Source organism: Fukomys damarensis, unplaced genomic scaffold, assembly GCF_012274545.1.
Source record: "Fukomys damarensis isolate Sample0158 unplaced genomic scaffold, DMR_v1.0_HiC HiC_scaffold_38, whole genome shotgun sequence".
Lineage (NCBI taxonomy): Eukaryota > Metazoa > Chordata > Mammalia > Rodentia > Bathyergidae > Fukomys > Fukomys damarensis.
This window is the reverse complement of record NW_022900950.1, coordinates 18,566,457-18,579,345: the sequence shown is the minus strand read 5'-3', so window position 1 is coordinate 18,579,345 and position 12,889 is coordinate 18,566,457. Positions and strand designations below refer to the sequence as shown.

Sequence of the window (12,889 nt, the reverse complement as noted above, 5' to 3'; positions counted from 1 at the left end):
AGCAGGTTTACAAAGTGTTCTTTTCACACTAAGAAGTCACTTTAATATGAAGAATCATATTAACATCCAATTCACTTTTTGCATTTTTAGCAGTTAGTAAAATGTATTAAAAGAGAAAGAGAATGCTCAAGTGCATCTAATTATGAACTTTTGATTCAGATCAAGAGGTGATTATTCTTTTCATAAAACATAATCACAGATTTCTCCAAAATGGCTAATTCTCCCACTCATACATTTAAAGAAGTATTTATTTCATAAAATTTGAATGTACCCAGAAGCTTTCAAGAAATATAAGTAGTAAACATCCACTTACTGTACTCTACAAATATTATACTATACTCTCATTTTCTTTATTTTTTATTTTTGGAGAATAAAATCTACAGAAGGCATTTTTCTTAAAATTCATTTAAAATTATTCTTGTTTAAATATTAACAAAAGTGAAGTGTCTTTCACTGAATCATTTGTATATTTTCATTTTTTCCCTTTTATGAAATAGGTGTAAATTCTGAATCTTCAAGGTTAACAACAAACCTGACAGCTTTAGTATAGCCAAGGAGAGAATGATACAGAAATGGCTAAGTGTGCAAAACAGGGTTGATCTTTGAAATAATAAGTGAAGCTCTTGAATCCCCTTCTGTTCTTGACCTCTGTTCTGCCTAAGCTTCACATAGGCACATTTGGCAAGAGCCCCTGGCTCTAAATAGCACAGAGAACAAGGGACTGTGTACATTCTCATACAGAGTTTTGTGGCCAAAGTACTGCTTATAAAGAAGGGATTAGTATTCTCTGATTTTTTTAGTACCCTTGAAAGTGACTTACCTTTATGACTGTTACCTGACTCTTTCTTGCCAAAATAATCACAAATAACTCCTGCATCTTCACTGTGACGGCAATTGTGACTCCCAATATCTTGCTTTATACAGTCAGCCAAAGACCTCTCATTTCCTGTACACTCCACATTGTCCATGTGGATGGGTCCTTTCCCTTCCCCAAAATAAGCCATGGTTCTTGCTTTGGCAGGACCCCTGGGTGTGGAGAATCAGTCAATTATACATCTGTATAAATCACAACAGATACTCAAGTTCAATTTTATTTTTTAAATTTTACATATAAAAATTAGCATCTACATGTACTAAAAAATCCTTTATTTCATGACTGTCAAAAATGAAATTTAAAAAGTAATTATAGCTTTTTCACTGTCATACCCTATAGATGTTTAATGGAAAAATTTACCTTCTGCTTAGAAAGTCACACTGGCATGTCAGAAAATGATAGTCTTTAATCAACTGGGGAAAAAAATCACCCTCAAATTTTCTACCCTTTTAAAGGGTATAACAACCTCTTTAAATTGATGTAATGTTGCCAATAACATTATGAGATTAAATAGTTAGCAGGAACTAATTTTTTTTTTGCCTTCTTGAGAGGTAAAAATTACAGTTCTTGAAAAAGAAGAACACAAACACAAAGCTAAGCCTCATGAATAGAAGGCATACTTGGTATTTTTCATGTTTGTTTGTTTGAGGCAAGGTGCACTATGTAATAGAGGCTGGCCTCGAACTTATGATGTAGACTAAGCTGACCTTGAATTCACAATCCTTTGTCTCAGCCTCCTGAGTGTTGGGATCGCAGACATGTGCCATGCACCATGCACAGCCATATATTGCTTTAATAAGCATTTTTTTAAAATATGCAAATATACATTTTAATATGCAAATACAAACTTTAAGAATGAAATAACATATTTTATACACACCATGTTTAAAACTCAATCCCTAATAAATTAATGAACATAATTATAAAAGGCAAAAGTTTTAAAGTTTAAATTACAGGAAAACTACCTATTAAATTTCAAGTTAGGAAAAATGTATTAAACAAAACAGAAAGAGTAAAACATTAAAAAAAATTGGTAAATTCAACAAAAAATGATAAATATTTACTAGAAAACTATCCTGAGGAAAGTGAAAAGATGAATTAAAAGGCTAAGATTAGTAATTTAGACTTACAAATATATTTGTTGGTGAATATATTTTCAAATAGAGGAAAACAGAACTCTCAGAAATAATTTAAGAAAAAAATTTTAAACCCAAGAAAAAACAGACAAGATAAATTCCAAGAGAGTAAAAGGTATTTTATTCAACAGGAAACACTAGTGGCTAATGAACAAATGAAAACAGTTCAATCTCATTAGTAACTGAGGATAAGTAATAAGATACAGTAGCTGCCCAACAGATGAGCAATGAGATTAATTAACAAAAAGATCATCATTGTTAGTGAATGTGTAAATCAGTGTAGACACATGGGAAAACAATCTTTCATCTTGATAAAACTGATGGTACACATAGTCTACTCCAGATTATATTCCCTAAAAAAATCTATTACACAAGTATAACAACTTAAAGGTGTAAGAATGTTCATAGCAGTCTTAATTTTTAATAGCAAACTAATTTAGTAGCAAATTTTTAATAGCAAATAGAAATGATATTGCTATGGTTTGATGTCCCTATCAAAACTCATGTTGAAGTTTATTCCTTATATAAGGCATTAAGGTAGGACCTACTACTTCTTCTGACATGATCGGATCATGAGATCTCTACTCTCATTTATTTAAGGACTAATAAATTAATGATTTTCTCAAGAATGAATCTGTGCTAGTAAGCAAATTGACTATCTCTTGAATTCACCCCTTTCTGTCTTGGTGTCCTGCACCACCCTGGACCTCTACAGAGTCCCTACTGGCCAGAAAGCTCACATTAAATTAGTCACCCCTACCTTCTGGCCTCCAGAACTGTGTTCTGAACAACATTTTACTTTTATAAATTATCCAATCTGTGATATTCAGTTACTGAAGCAGAAAAAAGACCAAGAAATGTATATAAGTGGGCCACCATAAATACAATAAATAAACAACTATTTGCATCAACAACAATAGTGGAAAAAAAAGTCCATAACTGAAGAACATAAAGTATAGCTGCCTACTTTCAAAAAAGAGGTTTTAAAACAGAAAAAAAAACTATTGTTTAAAGCTAGAACTTGCTCTAAGTTATGAAAATTGTAAAGGAATAACACAAAATTCAAGGTAGCTTTTAATTTGCAATGGTAGAGTAAGGAATAAGGAGGGTGGGATTGACAGATAAAGAGTTTAAAGGAAGTATCTGATTTCCAAGCTCAGCAATAGGGACAGAAGAGCCTCCTATGATCCTGCAGACTGTGTGGACATGTCTGTACATATGTAAGAAGAAAAATTAGTGCACAATTTCAAGGAGAAAAGTACTATGTATACTTCCTGCAGGTCAAAGAAATATATTTTATTCATGCATTTTTAAATGGATACCAGAGAAGACCACATTACTTTGCATCCCACTAGAGATAAAAGAATGACGTAACTTTTATTTTAAATGCCATATATAAATGTCATAAAAGAAAAGCTTACAAGTTTAAATTTAAGATACAAATTAGATATACTGAATTTTAGATCTCTGCTAAAATAATAAGGTACAGCATATTAAAATTCTTTTAAAGAACAGACGCTGGCAGTGTACTTATTCTTCAAGAACAATGCCATATTGAAACATATTTATGAAATGGAATTTCCATCTGGCTGTTTAATCTATTTCAATAAATTTAACTGATCTCAACACATTCTGTGTCATCCCATAAAAACGATGCTAGACTTTGTCAGACATTAAGTAATGTATCATTAACTAATGCCTTTTACTTAGCTGCTCGCTTCAAGAATATCACATTGCTTCCCATTTATGCTTCCTGGTTTTATTATCTCATTTCTGTTTTCCCCATTATGAGAATGCTGTCTCATGTTCTAATGTTATTTTGATTCTGTGTTTCCAAGGACTAATCCTCAAGTATGATGTAGCTGGCTAATGGGCAGATCACTAGAACTTCCATAACAAGTCTTTAACAACAAAATTTTCTCAGTGATTTCTAGAAATCAATGCATTATTAAACAGGCATAGAGAAAAAGATCCTCTGCTCTAATCACATATGTGTTTATAAATATAAATATAAATGTAAAGAGCTTCATACTCTTTTGCATTGTGACTATACCAATCTACATCCCTACCGCAGTGTACAAGGGTTCCAATTTCTCTATATATTCACTTGTTATCCTTTTTTTTTTCTTACAGTGAAGCTAACATCAGACTAAATTCACTTTTGAATTGAATGTTAAATGGACTAAATGATGACCTCTCCCCCCAAAAAGGCAATAAAAACATAGAAAGAAATAATGCATTAATAAATATGAATAGTAACATCTTGCTTTAAACTTGACTGAAAAACACAACTTAGAATCAACTTCGATGACTATCTTTCCCTTCATATTTCCAAAGGTAAAACTAGGTTCCTTGAATCACTACTAAAAGAACAAAACTATGGCCAAGCAACCAGTCCAATTTTGGGAAAAGAAATGTACTGGAATGTAAAATAAGAAAAAGGGTATTTTTTAAGGGATGAAGGAGTAATAAAGAGCTAATAGAACAAATGTAAGATAAATCACTGACTAAATTCACCTGTCCATCTAATGTAAACTACTCCTGCATTCCTCTCTCAACTATTCTGTTTTTTGTTTTTATTGTTGTTGTTGTTGTTGTTTTATACCGAGGATTAAATTCAGGACCTTGTGCTTGCAAGACAGGCAGGGGCACCACTGAGCTAAATCCCTGGCCCAACAATTCCATATTTTGGAAACTGAAAATCTATACCAAATTAGCCCTAAGATAACTATAATTGAAACTAGCTCTAAAATTGAACCATAAAATGAAATAGTATCTGAGCTGTCGGAAACAAAATTTGAATTAAAAGTTTACTGAAAATATTTGCACTTTTATTAGAACAGAAAATTTTATCTAGAAATAACCAATTGATCAATGTTTAAGACAGTACAGATAGATTTACAATTATGGATATACTTTAAATTTCAAACTATTATTAGTTTCTTACTATGAGCTAGGCAATTACGTATATTAGCTCAAATCTCATAAAAGTTGTAGCTTTCCCACATTTGTGTAACTCCAAAATTAAAACCTAGAGTTATTTCGCTATCATTCATGGACACATTCAAGGTCAGAAGAATTGTAACTCAGCTGAGTTCCGACGAGGAGATGACCTGCCTTCTGTTTCTTTCTGTAATCTTCCTTTTTTCTTGTTTCAAACTGTACACAAGTGTCCTTTTCACAGTCTACTTAGTGCTGTGGCTTCTCACTCTAATTCAAGTTTGAATACATATATTTTCTCCATAAGGCACATTCTAGCCTTCTTGTGCTAAGGAACACTATACAGCACTTCAACACTATGCTTGAGGACTGTTTCCAAAAGAAATAATCACACACGTGCATGTGCACACATACACACTTCATGGGATGCAAAGAACATAAAAAACACTAAATAGCATGCAAAGAAGAACATGAGATCTAAAATAAGAAGGCAGAACACTAACTTTATCCCTCCAAGCAATGGTCAGTACTTGCTAATTCTGTGTTCACAGCAACTTTCTAGAATGTAGCTACCACTGAATAATAAGAGCTACTGTAATTTCCATAATCTACACTCCCTTAAAGTTACAGTGTTGAACCATAACTCATAGGGGAAAGGTTACCACCTTTTGGCTGACTGAAGCAGTATTACAAAGAGCCCCAGTTATTAAACTATTTTATTAGATTAAAAAGCTACAGTTCTTATGTGACATGTTTCTTGAAAGACAGAGAATTTTGACTAGACTCAGTACTTCTTTATACTTCTGAATCACACTAGTAAGCTGAAAGTATTTTAACTAAATGAAAAAAGCTAATATTGCATAAGGAGTAACTCATTGGAATAAGCCTTAAAAAACAAATTTTTATCACACAACCATGGCAAATAATTGTTTTCCTTACTTATAACCAAGCTGTCGACAGATCACAGCTGCATCCTTATCAGTCCATCCGTCATCACAAACTGTTCCCCACTGTCCACTGATAAAAACCTCCACTCGTCCTTCTTTTTTATTTTCTCCATCCATAAGTCTTACAGGAAAACCTAAGTGATGATTCAAAAGTATTAGAAAAGTCAAAGCAAGCAAACTTATGCTAAAGCATAAGAGACCTCAAAATATAATTATTATTTTAAATTGGCTATATAATCAGTAGAACACACTTGTTCTTGAGAGAAGAGATATCAATAAACATTTGTACCTACTTTGTCTGTCTTTTGGAGCTCTAAGAGCAAAGTGCTCACCTTGCCCAAGTTTGCATCCCTAACATTTGAATAACACCTGGCACATAGAGGGCATGCATCGCTGTTTGTTGAAGGAATAAATGAATGAATGAATGACACTATCAAACAAAATTATTTCATGATAGCTAACTTATATGTATAGTAAAATTACCTGAAGGTGGACGCATGCAGCTAATGAACAAAACATCACCTAATTTTTGTTTAAGCCAACACATGGTTACTGAATTGACCTTATTAACTAAAACAAAACTGTTAGCAAAATGGACACATCCTATGTTTATTTCCCAGACTTATTTTTACTTCGCTATTCTTTGTTGCTTGCAGAGTTTCTGTGCTAGATCAGGTTCACTTCACAGGACAAGCAGTAGAAAAGCATCATAGAGCAAAGTCAAAACCAACAAATGTTTAGTGAGTGTCAGTTCTATGCACTCCTTATTACTAGTTTTAAAAAATATTGGCATTTTAGCTATGTCACAAAACATAAGAAACAATATTTGAAACAACACATTTCTCATTAATGTATTTTTAATTTAGGATTTCTTCACAAGAGAAGTAGGGGGAAAAGTGATCATTAAAGACCAAATTCAAACTGATCAAACTCTCCCTAAAATTTCGGAGTTCTAATCTTCTGAATCTTTGCTTCAAAATTAAGACAATATACAGGTACATGGAATTAGTTCTCCATGTTTCATCTTGGTAGGCTCTTATATACTGTAAAAATTAAATGATACAGTATTTTAGGCTAAATAGCATGCTTTGTAAAAATAATGCATAAGATAGTTCTGTTACTAATTTTAGCCATTTTATAAAATCATTAGATTTTTAATTCTTGAAGGGAAATGGGATGACAAAAGTTATTCACTTCATACCCTCTCCCACATCTACAAAACACCCTTCTGTGTCTGACTAAGCAAGCCTACTGTATTTCCTTCATGGACTTGTGAATGCAACAAACATCAATGTACCATACCTTTTCTTCTTTCAACTTTTTCAAGTGACTCTTCCTAATTATACATATTTATGAAAGAGATGTCCTGATTTTATACATGATTACAATGTGTGATGATCAAATCAGGGTAATTAGTATTTGTATATCTTTACATATGTATTAATTATTTGAGTTTGGAAAGTTCAGATTTTTCTGATTTCTAGTTCTTTATAAAATATGCAATGCTAATAAACTACAGTCATATTGTGTTTTCTGTTTTAAGCATGCACAATTTAACAAATCTTCTGGAATATATTACAATTTTTCATAGTCCCATGTGATATGAACTGTATTTTACTTTAGTTTCACTTAATCACTTTAATGCATCAATGTTTGATCAAACTATGAAATACTTAATTTTGAGACCTAAAAATAAAAATTCATAGCCTCTCATTGCTTAAATCCTTTTTGTTAGCACAGTGATAATAATTCTATACAACATATTCTATTTCTAAAATCTTAAATAAATATACAATGTTTGGGGAGACTACAAGTCCCAAAGAAGTAAAAAAATCTCCTTTTTATATTATTATTTCTTGACCTTCTTCAACTATAACTTCTCTTTTCAGTATACAGTATTTTTAATAAGTCGGAGGGTAGTGAATGATCTATTTGAATGAATAAATGATAATATTATTCTATCCCAAAGGATACTTGGCTCAGCCATAATATTCTTTGAACAAATGACTTTAGTTAATAGATACATTACTGAGATTAGAACCAATGAGATTCATAATAATGATCACATAATTTATTAATAATTATTGCCCTTGGCTTTTTAATTATTTAAAGAAACATTTATTGAATCTTAGAATTAAAACAATTTTCAGGTGAAGTGAACAAATTAGTTATCCTAATTGTATGATGTATAGAAGAGGCCTCTGGAGAACTCAGATCACATCATTTTTTAAATTACAAGTACTGACAGAACATGGCTGGAAAGCTCACTCCACAATCCAAATGCCTGTTACCAGGGATCAAGAAGATCCATTTCTAGCAAACTGATTCTATTCCCATTAACCACATGTAACCATTCATCAGATAATCCTGGAAGGATTATAAATGCTCCATAAGAAGAGACCAAGAAAAAAAGGAACAAATGAAAAGAAATAAAATTGGAAATATGATCCACAAAAAAATAAGTGAAAAATTATATTGCTGCTTTAAATAATACTAGATTAGCCCACTGAGGCACCATGAGCCCACAGTTCAAAATAAATGACATGAGCGTAAACATACTTTGATAATTTGAAAGTGTGAAATGTGGTTAATAATCTGGGCTTCAACAAGTTTTAATTGTTTTGTGTTTGGAATTTCAGGATTACAATCTCAAAATAGGAAGATGCAAAAGGAATTGATTCAATGCTGATGTGAAAAATGACCACAAAATGACTACTTTAAGATCTATTTAAACCACAAAAATGCATGTAAAGACATATAATAGAGATTTGATAGGGTCTTACTAAGTATTTTGAATATTTCCCTCTATATTTTTTCATTCCTATATGTATTCTGCCCTCCTATTCAAATATTAAGAACTTGTCAAGAATGTAAATTGGAATAGTTGGTCTATATCTCAACTTAATAAAGACTATCTATGAAAAACCAATAGCCAATATCATATTAAAGGGCCAAAAACTGAAAACCTTCATGTTAAAATCAGGAACAAGACAAGGATGTCCACCATCACCACTCCTCTTCAATATAGTTCTGGAAACCTTAGCCACAGCAATTAGATAAGAGAAAGAAATTAAAGCAATAAAGATAAGAAAGGAAGAAGTTAAACTGTCATTATTCACAGATGATATGATACTCTACATTGAAGACCCAAAAAACTCCGCCAAAAGACTTCTAAACTTAATTGACACTTTCAGCAGAGTAGCTGGATATAAGTTCAACACTCAAAAATCAATCGGCTTCTTGTACACAAATAACAGTCTCACTGAGAGACAAATTAGGGAAATGATTCCTTTAACAGTAGCATCCAAAAAAATGAAGTATCTAGGAATCAATCTAATGAAAGAAGCAAAAGACCTCTACACTGAAAACTACAGTACTCTGAAAAAAGAGATTGAAGAGGATATAAGAAAATGGAAAGATATCCCCTACTCCTGGGTAAGGAAAAATCAACATAGTGAAAATGGCCATACTACTAAAACTACTATACAGATTCAATGCAATGCAGATTTAAATTCCAACACGATATTTTACAGAACTAGAAAAAAGAATCCAAAAATTCATTTAGAACCATAAGAGACCTAGAACAGCAAAGGCCATCCTAGGCAACAGAGAGATGGCAGTGTGTATAACAATTCCCAACTTGAAACTATACTACAAAGCCACTGTGATAAAAACAGCATGGTACTGGCAAAGAAGCAGACCTGAGGATCAGTGGAATAGATTGGCAGATACAGAAACAACTCCAGATATACTCAGCTACCTCGTCTTTGACAAAGGAGCCAACTATCCTCAGTGGAGGAAAGACAGCCTCTTTAATAAATGGTGTTGGAAAAACTGGATCTCAACCTGCCAAAGATTAAAACCATATCCTTATCTTTCACCATGCACTAAACCAAAATCCAAGTGGATTAAAGATCTAAATATTAAAAAAGAGTCACTAAATTTGCTGGAAGATAAGTTTGGCAGAACTCTTAAAGACATTGGCATAGGAAAAGACTTCATGAACAAATCCTTAGTACCACAGGAACTAGCAGAAAGAATCAACATCTGGGATCTCATCTTATTAAAAAGCTTCCGCACTGCAAAAGGAAACATCAACAGAACTAAGAAACAACCTACAATGTGGGAAAAAATTTTTACCAGCTGCTCCTCAGACAAAGGACTCTTATCTAGAATATATAAAGAACTCTAAAAAAATCAGCCTCCAAATAAAAAGACCCGATAAAAAAAATGGGTATCTGAAATGAACAGACATTTCTCAGACAAAGAAGTAAAACATCAAATGAATATATGAAAAAAATGCTGCACATCACTGATCATTTGAGAGATGCAGATGAAAACAACACTGAGATTCCACCTCACCCCACAAAGAATGGCTGCTATCAAGAAATCAATCAATAACAAATGTTAGTGGGGTTGTGGGGAGAAAGGAACCCTTTTCCATGTTTGTGGGAGTGCAGACTGGTACAACCACTGTGGAAATTAATATGGAGATACCTCAAAGAAATAGGATTAGAGGTTCCATTTGACCCAGCCATCGCTCTGCTGGGTATCTTTCCAAAAAAATGAAAAGAATCATATTACAGTGATATATGCATACCCATGTTTATAGCGGCACAATTCACAATAGCTAAAACTTGGAAACAGCCCATTTGCCCATCATTTGGAGACTGGATAAAGAAGATGTGGTTTCTTATAAAATGGAATACTACTCAAGCATAAACAATGAGAAATTGGAGTCGTTCATAGGAAAATGGATGCATATTGAGGATATACGCTTAAGTGAAATAAATAAGTCACACATGTGTAAATACTGAATAGTTTCTCTGGTGTGAAAAACTATAATTGTACATAACATCCTAATGGTATAATCGACAATGTGAAATAGGAAGAAAAGGCCTAAAGGGCCGGGGATTTAGCTCACCAGTTTGGCGGCCTGCCTGGCAAGAACAAAGACCCGAGTTCAATCCCCAGTACCAAAAAAAAAAAAAAAAAAAAAAAAAAAAAAAAAGAAAAGGGCTAAAGGTATAGGGGAAGTGGGAAGGGTAGGGGAAAGGAAATAAAGGAAAAGAAAAAAATATGAGAAAGTGAAAAAATGGAATTAAAGTATTTGTAAATGGAAAGGAGGAGGTGAAGGGAGGGCAGGGACAAGGCGAAAAAATGAGAACCAAGACCTGTCATGTAAAGGTACAAGATCCGAATGATGAATGTAAATATACTGTATACTTAAAAGGTACCAATAAACTCAATGAGAGAAAAAAAGAATGTTTTGTAAGAGAATCTTTATCCATAATTATTTCAAGACTGCTAGGAATCCTTTATCCAACTACAAGTTTTAAGAAATTTGTAATGGAAGGTAGTTCCTGATGTGTTTCTAGATAACAGCTGTTGTGACTTGTGTCCAGATGTCCACCCAAAGGCTCATGCAGTTATGGAGGGGTGCTTTTCAGAGGTGGCTGGATCTAGAGCATGTGGTGCTGGGATCAAGGAAGGGTGGTTACTAAATCAGTCCACTAATTGGTTTGGCATAATTCTGGCTAGAATTGAAGGTGTGAGTGCTACACATACCCTAGGGAGGGCAGCCTGCATAGAATATAGCGGACAGAAAGAGATCTAATGCGCTCTCATTTGCCTGCTTGCCACGGACTATTTTCCTCTGTGATAGCCCCTCTGCCAGGCCATGATGAAGTCAGCCAACTGTGGACTGAAAGCTCTATGAACTGTGAGCCAAATAGATCCTTCCTCTTTTAACTTTGGGTGTTGTGTATTTTGAAAAATAACTAAGACAACAGCATATCTTAGAAAGGTGAGTGAGCTCTTAACTCCTATAAATCCACTTAGAAGCCCACTGAGGAATCCGAAAAGCATCAACAGCCAGTGACCAAGGACTGAACAGTTCTCAAAACTAGAAAAAAATAAATCATAAGACAGGGGGAAGAGAATTTTTTAAAATACTTTTTTGGTCCTGTCCCAAATAGCTCATTAGAATTCAAGATAAATATCAGATTAAGAGACCAAGAAGTAGTGGAATGGACATTGCTGCTTCTTCTACCTTTCAGGTACATGTGATGCAAATTTTCTTAGTGAAAAGAGCTCCTAAGTAACAAAAAATAAATTTAGGGGTAGAAATTTCATAACATTAAGGGACTCAAAAAATTATTTTTCTTAGAGAGCCAAGGATGAGAAATGCTTCACATTCCAGATAACAGCTACAGATGTGGTGACTGCTGAATTACGGATACTCAAGAGCTGCGGCCAGTCCTCACCCAGGGAGGGTTTATACCCATTGCTGCCAGGGTAACAGGTGATGCCCACGTCTTCCTGGTGGCTGCAGTCATGCTTTCCCCATTGTCTCCTGGAACACTGAAGAAAACTCGTTTCCTTTCCTGAGCAGCTCACATCATCCAGCCAGATGGGCCCTGGGCTTTCTTCAAAATGGCTTGAAGAGGCTTGTTTGCCATACCTGTGGTAAAAAAATAAGCATTGTGCATGGAACTGCTAATCCATGTTTCAAAGAACCGTAAAACAACCTAATTAAATAAGTGTCATAAGTTCAGGAGGTAAGTATTGGGTTCTTCTTTTACGTTGGAGCCTCAGAGCTATATTTGTTGCATCACACATTTTAATCTTAACAATTTCTGATTGATTCAATGAGTAAGGAATGGGTATCTTATGCTTGTGTTTTGTCTAAAGTATGACCCATCAATCAGAGAATGCGTACAATGAGATAAACTTCAAATTCCTGACTATGGAAGTAACCCTGTGAACCGGGGAGGGAGAACTGTTTCAGTTTGGCTTCTGATAAGAGGAGCTTATCAGATTCCCTAGGCCTTTTTTGGGGAGTTCACTAAAGTAAAAAATATTCATTAATTTAGTGATTTACTGGGTTGGGGATTTAGCTCAGTGGTTCCACCACCTTCCTTGAAAGCACAAGGTTCTGAGTTTGATCCATGGTACAAAAAAAAAAAAAAAAAAAAAAAAAAAAAAAATTT

At 33.7% G+C, this 12,889-nt stretch overlaps 1 protein-coding gene across 1 annotated transcript in view; it reads right to left on the bottom strand.

The window, feature by feature from the left end:
- The window catches only part of Prss12 (serine protease 12), a 73,771-nt gene that overhangs the window by 15,234 nt on the left and 45,648 nt on the right, over nucleotides 1-12,889 (bottom strand). Inside the window, exons 5-7 of the mRNA XM_010610774.2 lie at nucleotides 12,164-12,360; nucleotides 5,890-6,031; nucleotides 821-1,026 (exon numbers count right to left, since the gene is read on the bottom strand). Coding sequence (XP_010609076.1) covers nucleotides 821-1,026; nucleotides 5,890-6,031; nucleotides 12,164-12,360 — 545 coding nt within the window. The remainder of the gene's footprint in view (nucleotides 1-820; nucleotides 1,027-5,889; nucleotides 6,032-12,163; nucleotides 12,361-12,889) is intronic.